This window comes from Thunnus thynnus, chromosome 15, assembly GCF_963924715.1.
Source record: "Thunnus thynnus chromosome 15, fThuThy2.1, whole genome shotgun sequence".
Classification (NCBI taxonomy): Eukaryota; Metazoa; Chordata; class Actinopteri; order Scombriformes; family Scombridae; genus Thunnus; species Thunnus thynnus.
In genome coordinates this window covers 28,009,805-28,033,913 of record NC_089531.1, presented here as the reverse complement: position 1 = coordinate 28,033,913, position 24,109 = coordinate 28,009,805, and the positions used below count along the sequence as shown (strand labels likewise).

The following is a 24,109-nucleotide window of genomic DNA, read 5'->3' as shown; positions in this document are numbered from 1 at the left end:
TGTGGAGCAGTGTTTTACATGCAAGTGCCCTGTTTTGTCTGTGTCTGTATCTTAAATCTACCAGCACATGACATATGATCCACAATCCTTCCCCTGATCAACTATTGGTCATGGTGACCCCAAGAAAGGTAGCAGGGCAGGAGACTGCTGGCTAGCAAATCTATTCCAAAAATCAGCTCAGCGATAGCTTTATGAAGCAGGAAATGCATTCAGCAGCTTTAGAAATTAAATGATTGCTTCCAGATGATGATTATCATCAGGCCAAACACTACCAAGAACAGTAATATGTGTTATTGCCCTGCTAGTTGTCAGTTGGTGTGTCCATCCAACACTTAAATTCAGAGCAAGATATCTTAATAATTACTGACCAGAGTGGTGTTTCAAAAATCCAGACTGCCAGTTAAAGGAATTTGTCTTACTGTCAACAAATCCCATGAAAAGATCAAAACCAAGTATGTCTCAATATTTTCTAGCCTCCCACTCCTGTTTGATGTCACAGCTATTTGTTCTAGCAAATCCTTATTAATGGATGAAAAATGTATAGTGTAATTCTTTAAAAAATACTTAAAAAGGAGGAAATGTAAGGAGTGTGTCATCCAGTGAGCAGAATGGCTCACTGATGTGTTTTTAATACTTTTTGGACAACATTGGAGCTCAGTGGCCCAGAGGAATAAGATGTATCAGGCTGTGGTTGCACTGCCATTTGTTGTTGGTTTGATCTTTTCATGGGATTTGTTGACAGTAAGAGAAATACAGAATATAGCCAACATTATCCTTTGAGCCAGACTCAGACAACTCAGGCGAATTCTCTGTTCAACTTATTCTGACCTAAGTTGTTAAAAAAACGTAGCCCTTGTGACTAGCCTGATCTTGTCAGGATAGTTTTCGAGTATAGCGTCACCTCAGACTTAACCAGTGGAACAATATGGGTTTGACTTAAACTTAAAAGTGCCTTATTTCAATGCAACTTCTGTAACTACAGATAAGTTGGCATTACAAACCACCATGAGCACTATGCAGTCACTCTGTTATTTACATTCAGATAACTCTTTAATAAGGTGGTTACCTGCGTTTACACATTATATCAAAAATGCACACACCAGTATTTTAAAATAAATATATTTTATTACTTTGCCAGGACAGTTCATGGTAAAGTTAAACAGTATATGAACATAAAAAGCATATGTTAATGTACAAACAAAGACGATATTTAAAATGGAGAGCGGAAACAGATCGAAACTCCAACCTCAGAGACAGCTCCTGAGGTCGACTTCAGCCAAAGGGCCGGCAGCAGGGGCTGATGGGAGAAATCCACAACAGTCCCCGCCCCTCTCACTCTCACGCCCAGTCAGATGTGACCTTCATGTCTCATATTCACACGACTATACAACACTGCATATGAGTGGTGGTGAGGTTCTCTGATACCGATGGAAAAAAGGCGACTGTGGACAGTTTGTGATGTCTACCAAGAACACCTTCAGGACAGACAACAACAGAGCTGTTAATGATTCATATTGAGGTTCACAGTCATTTTTTTCTGGCTCCTGGTTAAGGTGTTGTAGGGTTAGACCGATATGTTGGGCTGATATTGGGTTTTTCATATGCCTAATGCTACATTGTCATGTTTTCCAGATTTTAGTTAGCTTAGTAGCTTGTTATCTAGTAAGCTTATTTCTGGTGCATGTTATATTGTAAGCAGCCTCTACAGAATTACAAGTTACAGTTACAATGTCTCCCACTTGGTAAACAAAACTAAAGAAGTTCCAAAAAAGGGCTATACACCATTTGTTTGTATCTGGTTTCACTTGACAAACTGCTAATTTAGGCTATTTTATATTATTTATAAGATGTGACTTAAAAAGGGTAGCCATCTTGGCAGCAGACCAAGCTGTAAACACATAAAGTCTTGAAGTTTGTTGTGGTGAATGCGTTCGCATACAGTTGCCTGTTTACACATCAGGCAAGCAGGCAGCAACTTTGGCATTCATTTGGAGTCATGTTTCTGGACACCTGACAAATATAAGTACCTTCACTCTCTTTGTTGCTGGTTAGCTTGTTGCTAACATTTCTAAGTCATGGATGTATCATAGGAACAGGATAGTGGACTCAAAGTGGGCGCCCATTCACTTGAATGAAAATTGCCCACCTGGCACATGAGCCAGAAAATTTTTCTAGCTTCAGGGTTTGCAGCCCATTAAATATACACAGGACCCCAATACAAGTTCCCGCTCAGCCCAAAGACTTTACATTGGCATGATGTCACAAATTTTAAAATTGCTTTCCTATGCTCTGGGAAAGTTTTACAAACATAAAAATATTTTAAAAATCATAATACAAGGAGTTATAATTGACTTTATTTGCAGTTATCCTGTCAAAAGTTTTATAGATGTCTCTTTTATAATGGTGGTCTATGGGGAAAAGGCTGGCTCTTCAGTTCTCTTAATACATCCATGGTCTAACTACTGTTTGATGGCAGGCAGCTTGCATACAGTGAGTTTATCAGAGCTGCTGAACACAGCTGCCTGTCACTGGCAATATAGTGGATGAGACTGGTGAGACTGAACCAAAACAATACAGCTGCTGGCAGTAAAACCAAAACAATGAGCTAAAAGAAGCTAAAATGCTCTGTAAGCGCAGAGGGAACTGGTGATAATTCTCTGTGGGTTTGTCACCACAAGCGACTCCTTTCACATTATTTATAGTAATTTGTTCCATTGTCAATATAAAAATTTAGATCAGTGCAGCATTAAGATATTCCCTGTGGAGTCTGGTTGTTTGGGTGTTGTCAAAAGGCATTCTGGGAAAGCTAATAAAGAAGGCAGGCTGAGGGACATACATACACTCAAAAAGATATCAACACCACAGGCTGATATCAAACTATCTGAAGATTATTTTTTCCTTTGACTGCTTATTGGCACAAAACATCAACCAAAGCAGATGAGTCTAAAAATGTCAGTATGTTTTCAAAACCTCATATCGGCCGAACCCTAGTTCATCAGTTGATCTGTTACACCAATTAGCTGTCGATTGATTGGGTTTGATTGATTGACGACAGCTGACTGGCTTCCTGGCTGAGGGGGGGGAGGGGAGGGGAGGTGGGGCAGCTCTGTTGTTTGACATGGAACAGAACGTATTGATGATATCTGGTGCTGAGGTGACTTGGTCGTCCATTTCTCCCATTCCTGGGCTTCTCTTTCTCAGTGTCCGACACTATGTGTTGTGTGGAGTACGACCTGGGTGCCCAGATCAGCCCACCAAGTTCCAGTTCCTCCTTTTTTTTGTTTTTTTCTTTTGTTTTTTTTTTTTTTTTTTTTTTACACTTGATGTGAGTTGATGTTCCCAAGGACAAATAACAGAGTGTCTTTTCCACAGAGCTGCCAATTGGAATGCAAAGCACACACCATTCATATAACATCTCTGCAGTGAGCTAGATAGTAGAGTATTACAGTTACGTCGGTACAACATTCAACAGAAACGAACAAGAGTAATTCAGCATTGTGAAGTTGTTTCCTAAAGGAACAGATAACAGTCCCTGCTGCGTCCAGGCGCCTGAGGGCCGGCCTGACGCTTCAGGGGTGGATGTGGACATTCTTCGGCTGTGAAGGTTTTCCAGCTACAAAAAGAAAAAGAAAAAAAAAAGAAAAACACCAAGATGCCTCCCTTCATCTCTCACCAGGAGAGCAAGACAGAGAGAACCGAGGGAGAGTGTTTCCTATGTTACATTGAGATAGAAGTAAGTTATCCTTAACACTGCATATCATTCTTCTGACAGACTCCATGACATTATTCACATTCAAACACGTTAAAACAAAAAAACTGAAACAGCTCAGGTTTCCCTTATGATATGTATCTCCGAGCAGGAATGGAATGTAGATGGGTTTTTATTACGTGCTGCTGAGACCCAGAACCCTTCACTGCCCCTAAGAGTTGTCTTACTTTCCTGTTTCAGATCAAATGCGAGAAGCTGAATGACTCACCTAGTTCCTTGAAAACAGTTTCACGTACAGTTTATGTGTCGGCAAACATCTTTTAGGTGTCCTGGAGAACATTTGGAGCAGATATTTGTGCTAGCAGGTAAGTTTCTATCAATCAAGTTTTGAAATTTCACTTGTATTTAAGGAACAGAGTTTAATCGAAATGAATAAATTCTGATAACAAAACTTAAATTTCAGTTTTATAGTATTCAGTTTAGCAAAACTCATTTTCAAATGCATATGAGAACAGCCTCCCAAGTGTCAACTCAACATGTCATATAACTCAAAATGTGACCATGCAGACCAAGGCTTAAAGCCCCTGAAAACTTGGTTTAAAATAAAACATAAAATCATTTCTCTGTGTCATTAAATATCTTTGACTAAGTGAGCAATAATCATAATTTTTGAACACTCAAAAACTCAGATAACACACTTCTTTGGGGCTGTATGGGGTTGGTTTGATAAGATTCTGACTCAAATCTTGCTAAATCCTGATTGGTATATGGAAGTCAGCTTTTTCTGACTGAATACCATCCACGACAAACCAGTGATTAGAATACAGATGTGTGAAGTAACCAAAACAGTTCTAACATTGGCAGAATATTGTGTTCATGTAGGATCTCATCACTTATAGTAAAAAGCTGATTGAGAAAATAAGCTTTCAGGGCCTTTGAATTGGTTGATTGGTACCAAATTCGATATCTGTTGGCACAAATATCTGCTCACAAGACTTTACTAGTTTTAAAACCTGTTCTTTTCACTAAAATTGATCTATTCTGTTGTCAGTCAGGCCTACTTTTTGCATCATGTCTGAAATGAAAAAACAAAAACTTCCGAGAGGAGTTCGAAACAATTTCCAAAGCTGTTCATTTTTGTGCTTAATTAGTTTAAAGTTGAACTTTGGCCTCCTTCTCTGGTTGTGGAGGTGCTGCTGTTTTAGCCTTCATATTGTTCAGTTTCAGTACTACAGCTAAATTTTAAAGGTTCAACATGTTTAAGTGCTACAGTTAGTTTGTTCCCTGTACTATAAGTGAACAACCACTTGATATCTGAATGAATGGAGCTGTTATTCAGCCACGAAGGGCAGCAGGGTAGCGAGGGATCTGGGTCCTATAAGAGGATATAATGGAGTTTATTTCTTACTGTTCGGTATAATGTGTGACCTCAGCAGTGGAGAAAAGCAGCCATTTAGGATCATCTTTTAATTTCAGTGGGACCGTCCCATCCGATATAAGACACATCGCCTACTTCCCCACCAATGAGATTAAGACCTCAGTTGGATCTACTGTCCAAAGAGAAGCTTTACTCCACTGCACTTCTCAGGGGGATGAAAGGTCATCTGGAATCTCCTTTTGCATCATTAAACGTAGCTTACACTGTCATGTCTGAAGAGTAAGGCGAGCATTTGGAGTGGCTTTGTGAATTCCACCCCACCGTGTGCTTTCTACATTAGTGTACAATCGTCCCGACCCATGTGGTTCGGTCATCAGTGTGTTTTAAGGATTGCATTGCCCCCGTGTTTCACAAACTCAAACAAGACACTTCTGAAAGGGAAAGAAAAGCGGGTTGAGGAGCTCTGCTCATAAGGCCATAACAGAGCCCATGTGCGTTTGTAGAGCCCGGTTGGTAGTACATGCTGTAGCGGTAGATACACCCTCATTAGGTTGACCATCAGGTAATTTTTGAAGAGTGAAAGCTGCCACAGGCTGTGATCAGACTGGAAGCCCAAGCACAAAAAATAGCGCTGATAAAAGACTAGAAGAGACAGTAAGAATTCAAATGGCATTCAAGTGGCATTATACCTGATTTACAGCAACAAGGGGAGTAAATTTATGAATTTATTATAACTTGGCTCTTTTTTGTAGTTTTTGACCATGATTCCTATCAGTTATGATACCATGTATTCACCAAATTAATTGCTGAGATCTTAGAAAAAGGTGACATTGTTTAAAATAGGTCCTACAGGGCAACAAATGTGAATGGGGAGACAACAGGTTGTAAACAAGCCAACAGTTTAGTAAGATTAGCTACCACTTTATCTAGAGGTAAAACCACAAGGACATCTTAAACAGGACATCTGTCTGTAACTGAAATGGATGTTTTTAACTGTTGTAATTTTACTACTCACAATGTACCGTGTTCCAAATAACTCGCTGAACTAGCTGAACTTTTTACCAATGTTGCTGCCTTCCTAGATCTTAGCAGTTAACTTGGTGTGATGATAATGTCATCAGAACCGATAGGGCCAATAGTCAGAGCCACAAAAATAAACAAGCTGTAATAAACTGCTTTCCTAAGCTTTCCTTTGAAATGTGAACTTTACTTTGGCCATAAATTCTGTTAGCAACTAAATTTCTTGGATCTAGGAAGACGGTGACATGGTAGGCCAAACTTATTTCGAAGACGGAAGAAAAGTGAACAGTAAAATTATTACCCAACCTGTCTGTCAACATCATACTTTACAGACCGACTTCCTGCTTCATATTTGACCTACCGTACTTACTGTAGTTGTGCGTGTCAGCAGTTTTCCAGTACAATTAGCAAGATTTTTGGTGTGTCACCTTTTGGTTAATCAAGCTAAACTGTTGGCTTGTTAACAACCATGTTTCTTGGCCTGTACTTGCCTGACTTTGTTGTAGCTATGTCACAGTGTCCCCAGATCTCAGCAGTTTACTTTGGTGCGTGCAATATTAGCATAACTGACAGATATAATAGCCAGAACTACAAAAATAAGACCCAAACTTGAATAATCATTTATGGTGAGACTATGTAACTTTCGAAAGAACAATTAGCGCATTTCTTCTTGCCCTACCTAAGTTCAACACACTCAGGGGTTATGCAGCTGAAGCCTTATTTGGTCTGGTAGGCTATGACCAGTAGCTTATGTTAGCTAATGTTAACAATCTTAAGCTGTTGTGCGTAACTGACATTACTGAGTCAGCTCAATGACTTCATACCATTCTTCTATTTGTGCAACTGTTACATTATGTTTTAGCATTCAGCATTATCCTCCTTAACCTTGGACCGCTCTTCAGCAAAAGTTACACAAACTCCCTTTAAACCAGGTCAGAGGAGATGAATGCTGCCTCTGCTAGCTAGCAGAAGGTTAATATGTCCGTCTGGAAACAGATAATGTGGACACACAACGTCCGTTTCAGGGATCTATTATTATTTGTTTTCCTGGCAATGTGATGTGTCCTTTTTATTTACTTTTTCCACTAAACAAGAAAATCATGCTGGTGGAAATGAAATGAATAAATGGTGAGCTGACTCTTCATGGAATCAATGGACACTTGTGGTTTGAGATTATTTAAAGTGTAATTTCTTGGGGAACAAATTGTGGTATAACTTATTAAACCCCTTAACTGACCAGATGATGATAATAAAGTGCGACATGGTTAAAGTTGAACATGGTCAAGTTGAAGTATAGGGTAACAGGGAAACCGATACAAAAAGCGTCTTATGTGATCACAGCCTGTTGCAGAAACATCTCTGGCATCTATCAGCAACCTAATTTCCCCAATCTGTTTTGACAGCACGGTAAACTGATTTACTGACGAGATACAGCCACCAAATGAGTTGATTTCATAGACTGGCTTATTTGATAAATCTAATCCTGTACGTCGGGCCTTGGCGGTTCATGACGAGACTGAAAAGTTAACAGACGCAGTCAAGCTGATGAGTGTGTATCGAAGGCTTCTGCTGTTGTGCTTCCCTCCTTTGAGGAAACAGTTGAACAGACTCGGCTGTCGATATGCAGAGAAGCTTTGCATTCTGGCGGTGTGGATGTACACTCATTCATGTAGAGACATGAATCAATAAATGTTATAAAAGACAAAAACAGTTTTAAATATAGGAACAAATATAAAATAGTAGACTTCCGTAATATCTATATGCAATGACATTCTAGATAACTTTTTGAAGGACTTACAATTAGTCCCACTTTAAACCTTGATGTATCGCCTCAAAGATAATATTTAAGACAATGAAAAAAGCACCACAAAATTCATCATAGAAACAGAGATCTAACCATACAATGGTATGTACAATGTACGTATGCCAACAATACGAGAGATGTAAAAGAGATGAAGATAGAGAGAGAGAGAGAGAGAGAGAGAGAGAGAGACAGAAAGAGGAGTAAAACCACTTATGAAACTCCCGTCATGCAGATAAGAATTTACACAGGAGACCTGAGGAGTATCATTTCTGGCGGTTTCCGAGGGCCACGCCCTTCTTGTCACAGTCCCTGTCCCAGAGACACCACGCCAAATAAGAGCTCAATTCAGAATTATACACAAAGCGCTGATCCTTTGAGGCCTCCGTGTTGACGTTTTCTTTTAAGGGGGGAATTTCAGGGAAATTGGAGAGAAAAATAGGACGAGGATATAAAGATAACGTAATACCAAGCGAAGGAGTCAGGGTAGAGGGGTTATAGGGGGTCGGCGCCTTGCCCGGTTGTTCTTTTTTTTTGTGCAAAAGAATGTCAGAGAGAGTCCCGGAGGCACCCGCGGGCACCTCCTAGGGCTCGTCGCTGGGCGGCGTGGCCGGAGCCCTCTTGATGTCCAAGGACTCCGGTGACTCCACAGCGGCGGTGTCCTCGTTGGGGCTGTCCTTACTGCTGGGACTGGCCACTGCCTCAGCCGAAGTGCTGCTGCTGCTGCTGCTGCTGCTGCTGCTGCTGCTGCTGCTGCTGCTGCTGCTGCTGCTGCTGCTGTTGCTGCTGCTGCTGCTGCTCTGGCCGTCTTGGCCCTCTGAGTTCTCCAGCATCTCCTGGATGAGAGGCGGCATGGAACCCGGGATCTCCATCTTCAAAGAAATGACCCGCTCTGCTCCTGCAAGACGATGATGAGGGCAAAAAAATAAAAATTAAGATTGGAGCAGGAAGGTTCATTCTTGACATTCCAAGTAGTAGTTCAAACAAAAAAATCTAACATCAAGGTCCACTTGCTAGCTTACTTTTTTGGGCTTTCAACCACATTGCATGGTCTCCATCATGAGGGATGATCTTCCCACATACAACTAATTACATGACTGAAGTTCCACACTTATGTCACATGATCATAACTGAGCCATCTCCATGACAACTGAAAAAACTTTAATTTTTTTGTCAAAAAGTATCAGATTATTTTAGAATTATCATCTTTTTAATGCACAATGAGGCAAGTTCCACTGCTGTTTTATACACTTCAGAGTAAAATCAATCCGCACATGATTCCTCTGGTCAGACATTCTAGAACATAAGCTGGTAAACAGATAAACCAGTGCAGCATTACAGGTAGTCTAAAGTCAAGGGACCCTGGTCTGCAGAAGGTTCCAGAGAGGCATTTGAGGATCTCAAAGTACACTCGGGCTCATACAGGGTTAAAGACTCATCACTATAAGCAGCCCAGAATGTGCATCAAAAGTTAGCAAAAGAAGTTTAAAATAGAGGGAAAATAGAGAGTAGGGAAGGTAAAGATGAAGTAATGTGCTCGCCCTCTGTTTCCTGTCCTGCTGCAGTGCTCTCAACTAAATAATATCTAGAAGTGTTAATGTTGATTTTTTGTGTGTATGAAATGTCTGCTTTTATGCTGTTGTCAGACAACATATGCAGGATGGAAGCCAGCCTGCGAAAAATCATCGTGGTTCAATTTTAGCAAGAGACCTTTGTTACATGTCATGCCTATCTCTCTCTCCCTTTGTTTCCTGTCTGTCTCTTCACTGCCCACTATCCAATAAAGGCAAAAATGGAAAAAAAATCAATACACTAAATTCGTGGACGTAGCATCGCTGACATCACACGTGTTGCAGAAAGGATGTTTTGAAGCCTGTATCACTGTAAGTTACTGGAGGCGACCATCACGACTGTGACAACCACACAAACAAACCAGTCATCCTCTAAATTACTATGTTTTCTTAATGGAACATCATTCTCAAATTTCCTGCGGTAGCAAAGTGAAATTAGCAATGAAGACTCCACCTACTTGTGGAAATAATATATTAACTTGATATTTCAAGAGATTAATTGCAGCATTTTCCAATGAACTTCAATACAATCAGTTTCTTGAAGCCAGCATTTAGTGGCCACAAATGGAACTGCAGCTTTTGTCAACAGTAGTTTTACAACTTTATTGTGTTGTTTGCTGTCTAGAGACCAAAAGAGAAGGATCATAATGAAGGAGAACAAAAATAATGCAAGTTGTTGGTAGTTGAAGCTTGGCAAGTTGAACTCTGTGACAGCAGCATTCTTGCAGACATCACCAACTCGGCAAAAAGTACAAAGAAGTATCACTATTGCACAACATTAACATTAATTTTACATTAAAGTTATCATAAAGTTTATCTTCCAAAATAGATCATATCGCTACACTGCATATTAGATACTTGGCAACCCAAAGTTCATACAAGTAAGCTCCCAAAGCCTCCTGTATAAAACAGGCAAAACAAGAACACTTCCAAACGTTTGGTGTATACTTGACTATGACATGGAACAAGTCCATGAGAACACAAGTACATGTAAGAACATAGATTGAGAAAGACTAATAAAGGTATCAGTCACCGGCATGCCTGCAGCAGACCTGGATCTTTATAAAGTCGTACACTCTGCTATTTGTAACTGCTATTACCTAATACAGCTATAAATACATCTTCTTACCTTTAGCGCTAATGCTGCGCAGGTCTGTGATCTTCATCAGCGTTTTGGGGAACATGTGCGGCTTGCTGGGCCGACGCTTCCTCACGTATATCTTCAGAGCTTCCAGGAGCGGCTCCTGGAGCTGATCCACCTTGGAGGGCTCCTCCAGGTCCTGACGGTCTGATACACACACACACACACAAACACACATACACAAAGCAAGTCAAACTTTAAGCTCCAGTATGACTAATACATTTCTTGCTTTATCTGATGTAGACAAGCTAGAGGCTTATACATGAATCACAGCATGAAGCCTGGTTTGATCAAGAAGGGAGAATTTATGTCATTATTTCACTTCATATGCAGAGATGGCAACAAGTGAATAATCTGAGCAGGGAACCAATTTAAAACTTTTCTTTTGACTAGTAGTGTTCAGCTCTGATAACTTTGAGGCTTTAAAAGTCAGCAACAGCAGGGTAGCAAAAACTGAATGTGTCAAAAGTGAAAGCCAGATCTGGGACTCAAAGGAACACATCTATTCAGAGAGCGCTTTTCTGCAAACAGTGATTATTAGGATAACTCAGTAGTCAAACACCAAGGCATCTTGCTTCTCAATAGAGATGCTGGCTCAAGTCACCCATCAAAAAATGCTTTGGACTTTTTTAGTTGACAGTTTACTTTGACAGAGTCCTTAAAGATTTATCATGCTTATAACTTTTATTTAAAACATTTTGAGTTCTTCATTTTCCATTGGCTACATATTCACCCATTGGCAATGTGGAGCCAAAGCCCAACCTTGATTCTATTAGGTCTAACATTTTAAACATTTGCATGATCACACACCTGGAGGCAATATTACATGTGCAAAAATAACCTTCAAGCAGTCCTCAAGGCGAATACAATATTAAGTTCCTGCAGTGACATCACCATCTGGCGCCAAGTGCTTAATACTGAAAGAAGGTGGAAATGCACTAACAACAATGGCAAATTAATAGTTCCAGTCTCCACCCACTGACCCCCTGTCTCACATACAAACTAGGTTATGCTATAAATGCTGTAGTATGTGGCATACGTTCGTGCTATATACTCGTCTCTATACAAATAAACAGTAAATAAAATTACAGTGGTAAAACCAGGGAAATGCATGTATGTGATAGGGATGTGCAGAAAGCCCAGTATTTGTATTTGTATCTGTATTTGTTGAGGCAGCAAAAATTATTTGTATTTGTATTTGTATTCAAATAAAAATGGAAAGAGGCTTAAAAATCCTGTTTTTGTTTTTATTACGTTTTTAATTTTAGAAAATTAAAGTGTTACAATAGGTTTTCATAAATAAACTACCTTATGAAGGAGGTCCATACACTGGGTCTTGAACTGGAGTCTCCCAGATCATAGACGACTGCGCTGACTACTGAGCTAAAACTTTACTCATCACCTCATTGCAGACAGACATCTAACTGACAAATATTTTTAAAAATATTTGTATGAAACAAATATTCGTAAAAAAAAAAAACCCATTATTTGTGCTTTGCCGAATAATGTATTTGTATTCGGGCACACCCCTAGTATGTGAGCCCTATAGACAGATCTGGGTTATAAATGGAAGTAGACAAGCTGCTTAGCTGCCATTACTGCGGTGGCACCTCATGTGTAAACCCACATATAACACTGTGATGAATGTAAGACATTGTTTGGACACTTTTGCCAAGAAACCTGTCGAGGAGATCCTGTAAAAGTGGCTATATGTTGAAAATATAGTCATCATATGCTATTAAAATAAAGGTTCTGATCCAAAAAATGTAAACTTTTCTATGAAATTTAGCCCCTGTTTTAACACATGGCTAATCTTTTCTTGGCTGTGCTGTTATCAGCTGCTCCAGCATTAAACTGTAACTTTGGAAAAAAACAGAAAGCAAAAGCCACAATTTAATTTTAAAAATATATTTTACTTTCCACAATTGGAAAGCCTACTGCAATTATTATTCAACTTTGAACAACACTACTTTACAGTGTTATAGTACAGAGCAGTTTTCAAACTGCCACTATGCTGTTGCAGAGTTTGGACTTTTGCTGGATTTGTGAAAGCTGCTCACAATTAAAGATATGAAGCCAAAGTGATGGTTGTAAATACCATCCTGAGTTTCCACAATATGTTCACCAAGATTAAACACATCTTTCAAGATGACAAATGTATATTAAATTCAACATGTTGGTGACAGTAGAATGTGAAATAACTATGATGTTATTCCTCGTTCGTTGGTTTTAACATTTCGCTCAGTAGCACGCAGCACAAACGTCTCTACATGTGTAAAGCAGACAGATCTCTGTTGCAATATGGCGGCTACTGAGGCACGTCTCAAAGACTGGATGCCGTACCTACGTGTATATATCTATGAGTTCAGCCTCTGAGAGTTGCTAGATTGGCTGCAGACTCTTAGTCTTGTTTATGAATGCACTATTTCATAAAATGTGAATATTCTAGATGTCTTGTCTGTCAATTAATACACATTTCCCCACCATATTTGGTGTATTTGGAAATGCTCTATGAGTTTGAACAAAGTTTGGCTGCACAGATCAAATTTGTAATGAAACTTAATTACATAAGGGGTTAAACGATTGGTTAGTTGATTGAAAAAAAAATTTAAGAACATTTTTGATAATCTATTATCCATTTAAGTCTTTATCATGTATTAGTATTTATGATGCAAAAAAGCAGAATATTTGCTGGGTCCAGCTTCTTAAATGAGGATTTGCTGCTTTTCTGTTTGGTATATCTTTGTAAATTTAATATCTTTGGACTTTATACTTTTGTTTGGACAAAAAAAATAATTTATAAATATTACTTTGGACTTTTGGAAAATGTCATGGGCATTTTCCAGTATTTTCTAACATTTTATAGACTGCATTGATTAAATGAAAAAAAAAAATCAGCATATTAATTGACAAGGATAAGAATTATTAGTTGGAGCCCTACTTTAAATAAATAAATAAGATCAGTGCTTTTACTCAGACATGATACAGGAACAGTCTAATTTTAAAATGTCACATGTAACACATTGAGGACTACATTTCATTTGGGGTCTCTTCTAGAGCACACACAACCTGCACCATAAGGTGGCAGTGTGTGCTCTGAAATCAGCTGCTCAGCTGCTGGACCAGCAGTCGTCTCAGTCAAGGTGTGTGATTACTGATGCAATCAGAGGTGTCTCGCACTTTCCATGGATTATGCAAGAGCCTGTAATATTTGCCAAGGCTCTGGGGACTCAGTATAGAAACATATATTGTTGAATGAAAACCCAGCAGCGATGGAGCCCGAGCACTGATGAGAATGAGGAGTAGGGCAGAGAGGGAAGTGATAATGAGAACTGAGGCTGTGTAACTTTTGGTTTGGTGGATGTACAGTAAAACTTAATGTGTGTGTGTGAGAGAGAGAGGAAGACAGGGACCTGTGTGTTAATGTGTGCTTGGCCTGACATGAGGGACTCAGTCATGCCTCGGGTATCTCTGTGGAAAAAAACCAGAGCAGGTTCATTTCCTCTGGGAGGGACGCTCAACATTCCACTCAGCCAACCGACACTGCTGTGACATACCTGTACATCATCCCTCTACGTTCGGCAGCTAGAATAGTGCTGCCTCACTCATAGCAACCTGTGGTTGACCTGGTTTCAGACTCCCGTGGAGGCTGGTTTACTTTCATCCCAAACTGGGCTACAGCTCCACTCAATATTTAACTGGAGGAATCAATATGCGCTGACTATGTTGAATGGAAAGCAGTCAAGCATGGTTTGAATGTGGAGTGGATCTGTTTATTCATTCCACTTGATGTACCCCATGACTCCACAATCAACTCTGTTTATATCTTTAAATCAGAATTTATGCTAAATATATGATGTAATCAGGCTGCAAAAAGCCTTTAATTTGATGTATCCATCTTGCAAAGTGATGTGGGATTTTACAGACTGATACTGATGTTTCTTTGGCTGAAGCTATCAATAAATGATACTTTACACCTGTGGTATCCAACCTGAGGGTCAGATCCCCTGAAGGGGTCACAAGATGATTAACGAGATGTTGAATACTCAAAAATATGTTTTTTTTATCTTTATATAAATCTTAGCTTTTTGTACAACATATCAGAGTTTTGCCTCCTCAGACTTCTAAAAAGTCCAACTGATATTTAATTGCATGTTCTTTCATCTGCAGCATACAGATTTGATTTGTAAATGACATGTCCTGTGCTTTTTCATTTAAAAAAACCTTCTGGTCCCATGATGGGGGCCTGTCTTTACAAATACCAGTGACCATGTCTTTCTGTACACTAATGAGATTATGTATCTTTTAAAGACAAAATAATGGCAACAGTTGGTAGTTACAAAAAAAAAAGGAACTTCAATTTTTTGTCATTGCCAAGATTCTCTTGTTTTGTGATAAAACTTTTGACAAATTTATCTGTGCTGAAATGTAGGCTAGAGGAACAGAAATACAAATAGAGAGAAGTCATGAAGCCATCAAACTAACTCAGTAATGTCAGATACACAGCAATTTCTATCTAAAATGTGCTAACATTAGCTAACATTAACCACGACAAGACGAAGTAAGGCTGTAGCAGTCAAACCCGGTGTGTTTTAATCGATTATGAATTCAATTTTTCGCAAGTAAGAAAAAATGTTATTACTTGGTTATGTTTTGAAGTATTTGCATAAATCAAATGTGCCAGAAAAACTTGGACTGCTCCTACTGGGTGGGGAGTGAGTTGCTGCCCTCAAGAGTTCAAGTATCTTGCTGTCTTGTTCATGAGTGAGGGAAAGATGGAGTGTGAGGTTGACAGGCGGATCGGTGCAGCTTCAGCAGTAATGCGGGCGTTGTACTGGACCGCATTACTGCATTACAGCATTACCGCATTACCACATTACCGCGTTACATTCCAGGCACGTCCATCTGATAGGAGACCCCAAGGCATACCCAGAACATGCTGGAGGGACTACATATCTCTTCTGGCTTGGGAATGCCTTGGGATCCCCCAGGAGGAGCTGGAGGGTGTTGCCGGGGTGAAGGATGTCTGGGTTTCCTTACTCTGTCTGATACCACCGCAACCCAGTCGCGGATATGCAGCGAAAAATGGATGGATGGATGGATGAATATCCACAGTTGAAAACGACCCTGCTAACGTCAGTTTGCAGGCTAGAGAGCTGATTAGCTAGTCAGCCGTAGCATGAAACAGTTTAAAAACTTCACAGCGAAGGTCAACTGTCATTTTAGATGCAAAATGGTGTGGTCTTTATTCTTCAACACTACTGCTAGCAAAACACTGTCTGTTGTTAGCTTGTAAGTTACCGTCTCAGTTTGTCAATTTCAGATTTACAGTATCTCCAAAGACCCTTTTTCTTCCTTTCAGTACTCGAAAACACAAATAATACATTTTAAAAGCACTTTCATATGATTTTTTTCCCTGCAGAATGGGACATTCTCTGTGATTTCAGTTGGACTTTAAACTGAAACAATATGAGAAGGGAATATAACTGTTTGGTTGAACTTATAAAAAGATTGGGATGCAGTGTTTGACACTGATATTCGTGTCCTTTGCTTTCTCTGTGAGTTATGTTCCTATCTTGTCCTTCTTTCCTGCTGTCCCCTCCCCTCCCCTCACTAAATGCCCAGTGCTCTGCCCTGGCTCGCCCACCTCCGGAGATGAGACAGATGGCGCTGAGGAGGCCTGTCTCTGTGTCGTCCATCTCGATGGGCAGCAGCTGGTTGGCAAAGGTGAACACCAAGTCGGTGAGCGGGCCGAAGCCAGCGTTGTGCATCTGTGTTCGGTTGAGGGTCAGCCCGTCCGAAAAGGTCATGGTATCCTGGTCGGGGGTGTACCTCGTACAGATGCGCAGGATCTGACAGGGAGGGAAGGAAGGCAGAGACAGGCTCAGTCAGCAGGGATGTAGTGGACAGGAAACATTAAAGGGAAACTTCGATTTCTCAACCTGGACCCTATTTTCCCATCATTTTGTGTCTAAGTGACTAATGGGGAAAACAGTTTTTGAAATTGGCCCAGTATTGAGCGAGAGTGCTTCAGCCAACAGCTACGAAACAGGCTGCAATGTAATCCTTTGGGGCAATAGCTCCCCGTCAATGTATGTCCACTAAAAGTGCTTGTTTTTGCCACTGACAGGCTCAGATTGTTATTAGTGTGTCTGACAACATTATGGAAAGGACCATATAGAGAAATAAAACTTTTGTCTTTACTTTTCGCTTGTTCCGGTCTATTTGTTGTTGTGTCTAACCAAGTCTTGGTCAAGGAGAAGTCTCTCTCTGAAATCTTGTGAGAGTTGAGTTGTTGCAGAAAGACAGTGTCACACTGTCAAAATCAGCTAAATATTCAGCCATGACTTTGAAAATCTTTTGGATAACACTAAGCTACGCTTTCTGTATTCTAACACAACAAACTCCTCCCGGCACTCCTCTCTCCAACTCTCACTCATGTTTCCACTGTTGTCTTCCTGCAATCACTCAACTTTCACGAGATTTCAGAACGAGATTTCTCCTTGAGCGAGACTGGTTTAGACACAATAACAAACAGACCAGATCAAGCGAAAGGTATGTATGATCCTGTCTATAATGATGTTGAACACTTATAATAACAATCTGAGCCTGTCAGAGGGAAAAACAAGCACTTTTAGTGGACGTACCTTGACAGATTAGATTACATTACAGCCCATTTCACGGCTGCCAGCTGTAGTGCTCTCATTCAATACTGGACCAGTTTCAAAATTTGTTGTTGTCCCATTTAGACACTTAGATACAGAAGATGGGGAAATAGGGTCCAGGTTGACAAATCCAGCACTATATATCTTTTAGTTGAACATTTTCAGTGACAAAAACTGATAAAGATTTAGTGTTTACCTCAGACCCCAAAGCATTAAAACCCACATTTGGACAGTAAAAGTCAGCACTGAAAGAGATTGGAATTTCACTGTGGAAGTTATTGATCTTCTTTGTGGTAATAGAGCAAATTCATGAACTTCTGCATAACCGAGACAAGACATAGTTTCTTACTTACGACATAACAACCTGCCCTCTATCATTCACAGCTTGGTCTAACCAATTAGGAAACCAAAGGCATATGTCTTCCACCAGCTATAATCTATAAAACAAATCAGAAAATAATACAAAACTTTACAGAAAATGCTAAAACTTGTGCCCTCTTCTTTACATACTTGTTACATTTAGACATTAGTTATGTATGGAATGATACCCATCAAGGAGTACATTTGTAGCTGTAATGGATGATGTGGCTAACGTAATTTCAAAAGTCTTCTCTCTTCTCCTTGTACCATTGGTTGATTTAGTTGATTTTGTCTATATTCACAAAATATCAAATATGTCATCTATTTTTTATTCATTATACAAATGACCCATGCTCCAAGCTCTTAGTAAGGACAGCAAGAGCTAGACTTTACTGGAGTTCTAGAGGTTATACTGTCCGGTTACAAGAAATTAATAGACACCTGCCAGCCAATCAGAATGGCGAACTCTCAGTGGCCATGATATAATTCATAAACACAGTCATGTTGAAACTGTCCTTTGGATCAGGCTGAATGAAAGGGAAAACTGGTGTTTTCACCGCACCGCCTGATTTGGTCTGAATACGGCCTTAGGGATTCATTGCTAGTTTAGCAAACACTGTAGGAACACGCTTATTCTTATTGGGTGATGTTTCCACCATCCAGCCTTCTTAGAGACCAAACAACTGTATTTCTGATGTTGAATAGACGCAATTGTCCATATTGTGCAGATGTGCGCTACTAAAGGTATAAAATATTCTTTAAGTTGATATCTCTGAATAAAGACTATTGACAAAACTGTCATTTGCTAACATGCTAGCCATAACAACTCTATTAGGTTAGCTTGTTCTACTGTCCTCAAGTGGCCACAAAAATGAAATACTGTATCTTTAAAAGTGATGGAAGTGATAAAAATAGTTATTCTGTGTGTTTGTAATTTGGGTGAACAAAGCCTTTAACAGGAATCAAATAAAGACGCACAAAGAAAATCCAGTTGCCCTGCAGCTTTAACAAACAGAATACCCCTACTGTGTTTGTTTTTTTTTTACTTTCAGACTATTATTTTCCTGATATGTTAGTCTGACCCCACACATACTAACAATTACAACCTGCTGATGAGGGCAGGCAGGCTCTAGAATGAAGTCTGAACCAGGTCTAACAAGTTTCCCATAAAGAGCAGCAGAGACAACAAGTACAACCAAAACAATGACCTTCTACACACTCAAAGAGAATAACCTTTGGGTCTCCCTGGTGCAATGCGTGTGTGTGTGTGTGTGTGTGTGTGTGTGTGTGTGTCTGTGTGTGTGTGTGTGTGTGTACACCTAATGAAGCATCTGATGGTGGATGTGAAGCCTACTGTAGCCTTTGAAGCCATTTGAGTGGGCTGGCTCTGACAGTGAGTGGCAGGCGTGTCTGCAACATGAAACAGAATAAAACATGGCTACTGGCGGTGACTCGCACCGGCTGGCCAGGCCCACGCTTACACACACATACACACATATACACACATAGTGTTTGATCTTTCCTCTGACACTCCCTCACCCAGCCCTTGTGCACAATATCTACGCCCTTCACCACAGAAATGTGCTGGTGAGCGGACGTTGATGACTGAGCGAGAGCCAGAAAGTCATCACAGCCGGCCTTCAACTCCTCACCTCTGTGTCCCTGGGAGTTCACTCCACTGCTTTGTCACATCTGACAAGTATGACTTAGTCCATGCAAACGAATCCATCTATTAATATGGCAATGCCACTCACACCCAACCAGTTTAAACACAGCCTGAATAACAAATAAAATACATACAGCAAACTATTCCTCATTTCATCAGCATTCATCTATCCAGGTTGTATCTGGATAGGATTTCGCCACTTTGCATTTACAACTCACATTAATATGCATCTTCATGCATTAATCATAGATTTTGCATTCCCTCACCAAAATGTAGATCATCTTGCATGTCACCTCCTCACTAATTATTTTTATGTCATTTAGAGGCACATATACAAGGCTGCATAGAGAATTAACCACTTTCTAATAAACCACTGTTTATAAATCATTTGTAACTTTTTAACTAATGGCTTTATTGATTGTTAATAAATCATTTAATAATGCTTTATAGTCATAATCATAATAATAATCATCATCATCAGTTATAAGCAATTCTTAAGAACAACATTTGGGTTGCCAGGTTGTAGCAATGCCCTTGGTTGGTGTTTATCCTTTCTTTTTGCCATAATGCAGAAATAAATGTTGATAATCTGTTAATAAATACTTATAACTTTTTCATATTTTCTAATAAGTTATCCAGTCTGCAGCTGTAAGTCATTCATAAAAGTTTTGTAAGAATAGTCCATCAACTCTGCAGTTATCAAGCATTTTTTGAATAAGTCCGCACACTGAAAAACTGAAACCGCAGTGTCACTAATCTGACGTTTGTTCAGAAACTGATCTGATAAAATCTTTTTGTTTGTTTTTCTGTTTGAACCTGTTTATTTCAGTTTAATAGCCTGATATTACTTTATACACCTCATAAGCGCGTATACACCCATATATATATATATATATATATATATGGGTACTCTGATAGAGTAGAGTAGAGTAGAGTAGATACTCTGTGAAGATTACAAAAGCAGTATCTGCATTGTTTTGGTGCATGTTTGGTCCATGCCAATGATTACAGGGGTATAATAATCAGCCTAAAAAAAACACATATTTTCATCAATTTCGGGTAATTTTCTGTAGAGCTCTTGAAAGCCATTTTTTGCTAAAAAAAAAAACATACTACAGACTATATTAGGTTATTATATTAGGATTACCATTTCCATGTCAAAAAGTATGTCCAGTGTTTTTTCCAGAATTGACCACATTAAGAAAATGGGACAATCTCTGTTGAGATAATATAAAACTACTCATACTGCTTCTACTAATACTTATAGTACAAGTGGTACGGAAAATTTAACCCTGTATTAAAATTGAGGTCACAAACTAAAACCATATGACAAATAACAAGCCTGTCATCACTTTCTTCCTACTTTCTCTTCCTTCCTCCTCTGAGCAATGAAAGCTAATCATATCAACCCCCCCCCCCCCCCCCGCCGGTAGTACCCCACAACAGCCAAGCATGCATGAGAGAGACAGAAGAGGAAGAGAGACAGCCATTTGCCTTTTTTCCATCTCATTACTGCAGCTACATTAGTACAGTACATCGCTCCACTTAACAACTTCTAAATAACAAACAAACATTCACCCGACAGCGCAGACATTTCCGCATCTGTACTCCATAAAGAACACACAGCATCATTAACAAACGCAGAGCGACGGACTGCCTAGTATTAAAAAAAACAGACGACCGTCCCAAAAAGAGATTAGCGTCTGAAAAAATGTGCCTGTGTGTGTAATCTAATTTCCGCTACAGACAGCTACTCCACATGAAGAATTGAATTGACTAGTATGATCAATTAATCGGATCTTCCTGACTCCCATTGGCCAGCTGAGTAGGTCATCCATTTAGGGTTGAGGATTGGTCTGATGGGAGCCGAACTTGAGGTTAAACCTACCAATCCCCTGGAGATCTGAGGCTATTGACTCACCACAGAGTCTAAATGAATTCATGGATTCTTATACACCGAGGAACAACAGGGAAATTAGCAAATAAATATTAGAATATAGTGAAGTAGACAACTCCCCATCCAGTAGAGAAGTATGTTTATGTAACTGTGTTATGTCACTGCAGTGAACAGCTCTGGGAAGGTTTTTAGTTCATTACTGAATATTATAGGAGAGTTTAGGCTCTGAAGAAGCATCCAAACTGTGCATCTTGTTAAAGGGAAACTAGTTTACAGTATAATGACTAATGTACATGAAAAGGCAGGAAAATGACTTTGCAGACATATGAGAAAATATGCCAACACATTGCTCAGCCTGTGTATTGATTTGTTAATTCAAAATGTTTGGAATATTTCAGAAATGTGAAATTCACATAAGCACACCTATCAAACTCTGCAGCACTAACTAACATTAGCACATGGCTGTCCAGTGCCACAATCACAGCCAAAGTATTGGTATCTATCAAAAAGTACTTTGTGAACATTAAAAGTGAAGCCAGCTGTATTGCCATGTCCTTATCATTACTAAGAATATTAGCAAAATGTCACCAATTTTTGTTAGTCCAGAGATGATGTATGCCAAGTTTGTAGATGACTGGATCATGGTCTAGAAAGAGCTGACAAAGATCGGTGGATTTTTTTTTTTGAAAATGCAATGTGTTTGTACCAAATCAAGTGTTATTATGCTGTTGCCTAAACAGTTCCCAAAGGTCACAAAAGAGCTTTCATTCTCAAGAAACAATTTTGCATCTAGAACAAGCATTTCAGAAGTTATGGGCCAAAACAAATCTATAAATCTATATTTTAATCTTGGATAGTTTTTATGTTACCACCACCAAAAACGATGAGTGTTTTTTTGGTGAAACCATGTCCTTCAGCTAATCTGAGTTTCTGCAGCTATAACGTCACATTAGCTAGAAGTGGGTTGGGCCATTTAGCTAACTTGCTATCACTACTAAGCTAAATGAGTTTTGTAGTGTTTCCCAAGTCCATTCAATTAATTGTATTATTAAATATACACCTCACTAATGTTGACAGTGCACTATTTTGACAGTTTAGCAAAAAGAAATTAATGTAACTACTGTATTTACTATCTACTACTGTTACTTACTATTGTACGGTTGTTAAAAGGAAACGATCCAAGGCTAACTAGCTCCCCCTGCAGTTCAAGAACAATATTGCACCTTATTTCCATGTCTTCTCCTGGATCAGCAACTGGTGCGGATGCTAACTTTTTGCACGGTATGTGTTAGCTTTATTTTCATATTTTCATTTTCTGTTTTGCATCATTACATGGTAGCCTACTTAGTTATCGTAATATTATATGTATGCATCAAATGCATACTGAAGACCCTTGATGTCATTATTTCTGCGTGAATGCACAACATAATCAAAACAAAGTTAGACTTTTTATAGTATGTAATCAAGCGGCAATCTCTGGGGCTGTAAAATGAAGCCAATGTGGAAGTGCCAAAAACTGCAGTTCCTTATATGGCCACTTGAGGCTGGCTCCAAAAGCTCTTAAAATGCCCAACTTTACAGCAGAAATAAACATGTTTACAGCCTGGTACAAAAAACAGTTTAGGTCTCTATAACTAATTTCCCCTTTCATGACAACTGTATGGGGGGTGAATTTTTTTATAACTCACCCGTTTAAATTTTATTAAGCCATAAAGTTATGCATAATGAAGGACATGGCTGCTTTGAGTGACAGGTCCGCCAGGTGCTAGGTGGCTTGTTTCAGCCATTCGGCCCGCCTCTTTGCCCATTTTTGATTGGCAGGGAGTTACACAGCGCCACACACTGCCAAGATGGCGATGGCCAGAACGGTTCACTTTGAGCTTCAAAACCGCTCTTCAGAAACCAACAGGTGACATCACGGTAACTCTGTCCATATTTTTACACAGTCTATGTATGTAATACACATTTGGCGAACATTGTTGGTGAAAAGCTAAAGAAACATATTGATTGGCTTAAGGAGTTTGAGGTCACTGCCAACTTAAAAAGACTGATTACTGACCAACACCTTCAAATTATAATCCATTTCTGATACTATACACAGTCAGTGTATTTTCAGCAACAGCCATTCAATGTATTCACCTTCACCAATTATCTCCCTATAGTAGATTGTTAGTGGCGAAAACCGCCATTCCCGCTTCAGACTGCCTACCTAAACTTTAAAATCAGCATGATAAAAAGTGAATGTGTTCATAATTACACAGGACAAATGTTGACAATACATTTTCTCTAAAATAAAAGCAGCGACACACACCAGAATGTCCAGGCAGGCAGCTTTCAGGAGCGTGATCTGGTCCGCGATGGTCAGCGCAGTGAAGCCAGGCACTCGTTTGGCAAATTCCACGATCTTGATAATGCACTTAGTGGCCAGCTCGCTGAACTTGTCCCACAGGCCCAGGTCCAGCCTCACACGGTGATCTGCACTCGAGTTCTGTAAAACACACACACACACATACACACAAACAAACAGAATAAGGCGTCAGACGAAGAGGCAGCTACTTTCGTCATTGCACAGACTGCTGCTAATGATCTCCTCAGTGCACTCTCTTCATTCTGCTCTATATGTGTCACACTTACATACAGTAAATAGGCTCCATAAGACCTGAGCTCTCAAAAACACTGGCAGGATTGTTGTTGTGAATACGCTGAGCTGAGCCGGGTGGCCGGGCCTGCGATAATGAGCGTAACAGTGTCAGTGGTATGCTTTGGCAATGATGGGATGCAGAAACAGAGCTGTGACAGGTAGCACAGAGCGGTTTGAAGCCAGAGGTGCCATTAATACATCTAGACGGTCCAGAACCTACACAAACACTGGGGGGGAGCGGGGAGGGGATGGAAGCCAGG

The 24,109-nt window shown here is 39.7% G+C and overlaps 1 protein-coding gene across 2 annotated transcripts in view; it reads right to left on the bottom strand.

The window, feature by feature from the left end:
- Positions 1-1,103: 1,103 nt before the first annotated feature.
- The window catches only part of LOC137198027 (retinoic acid receptor beta-like), a 220,222-nt gene continuing 197,216 nt past the window's right edge, over positions 1,104-24,109 (bottom strand). For both annotated transcript variants that reach the window (XM_067611615.1, XM_067611616.1), the window contains 4 exons: positions 23,520-23,696; positions 16,268-16,472; positions 10,609-10,767; positions 1,104-8,806 (listed from right to left, as the gene is read on the bottom strand). In XM_067611615.1, coding sequence (XP_067467716.1) covers positions 8,493-8,806; positions 10,609-10,767; positions 16,268-16,472; positions 23,520-23,696 — 855 coding nt within the window. In that variant the 3' untranslated portion in view covers positions 1,104-8,492. The remainder of the gene's footprint in view (positions 8,807-10,608; positions 10,768-16,267; positions 16,473-23,519; positions 23,697-24,109) is intronic.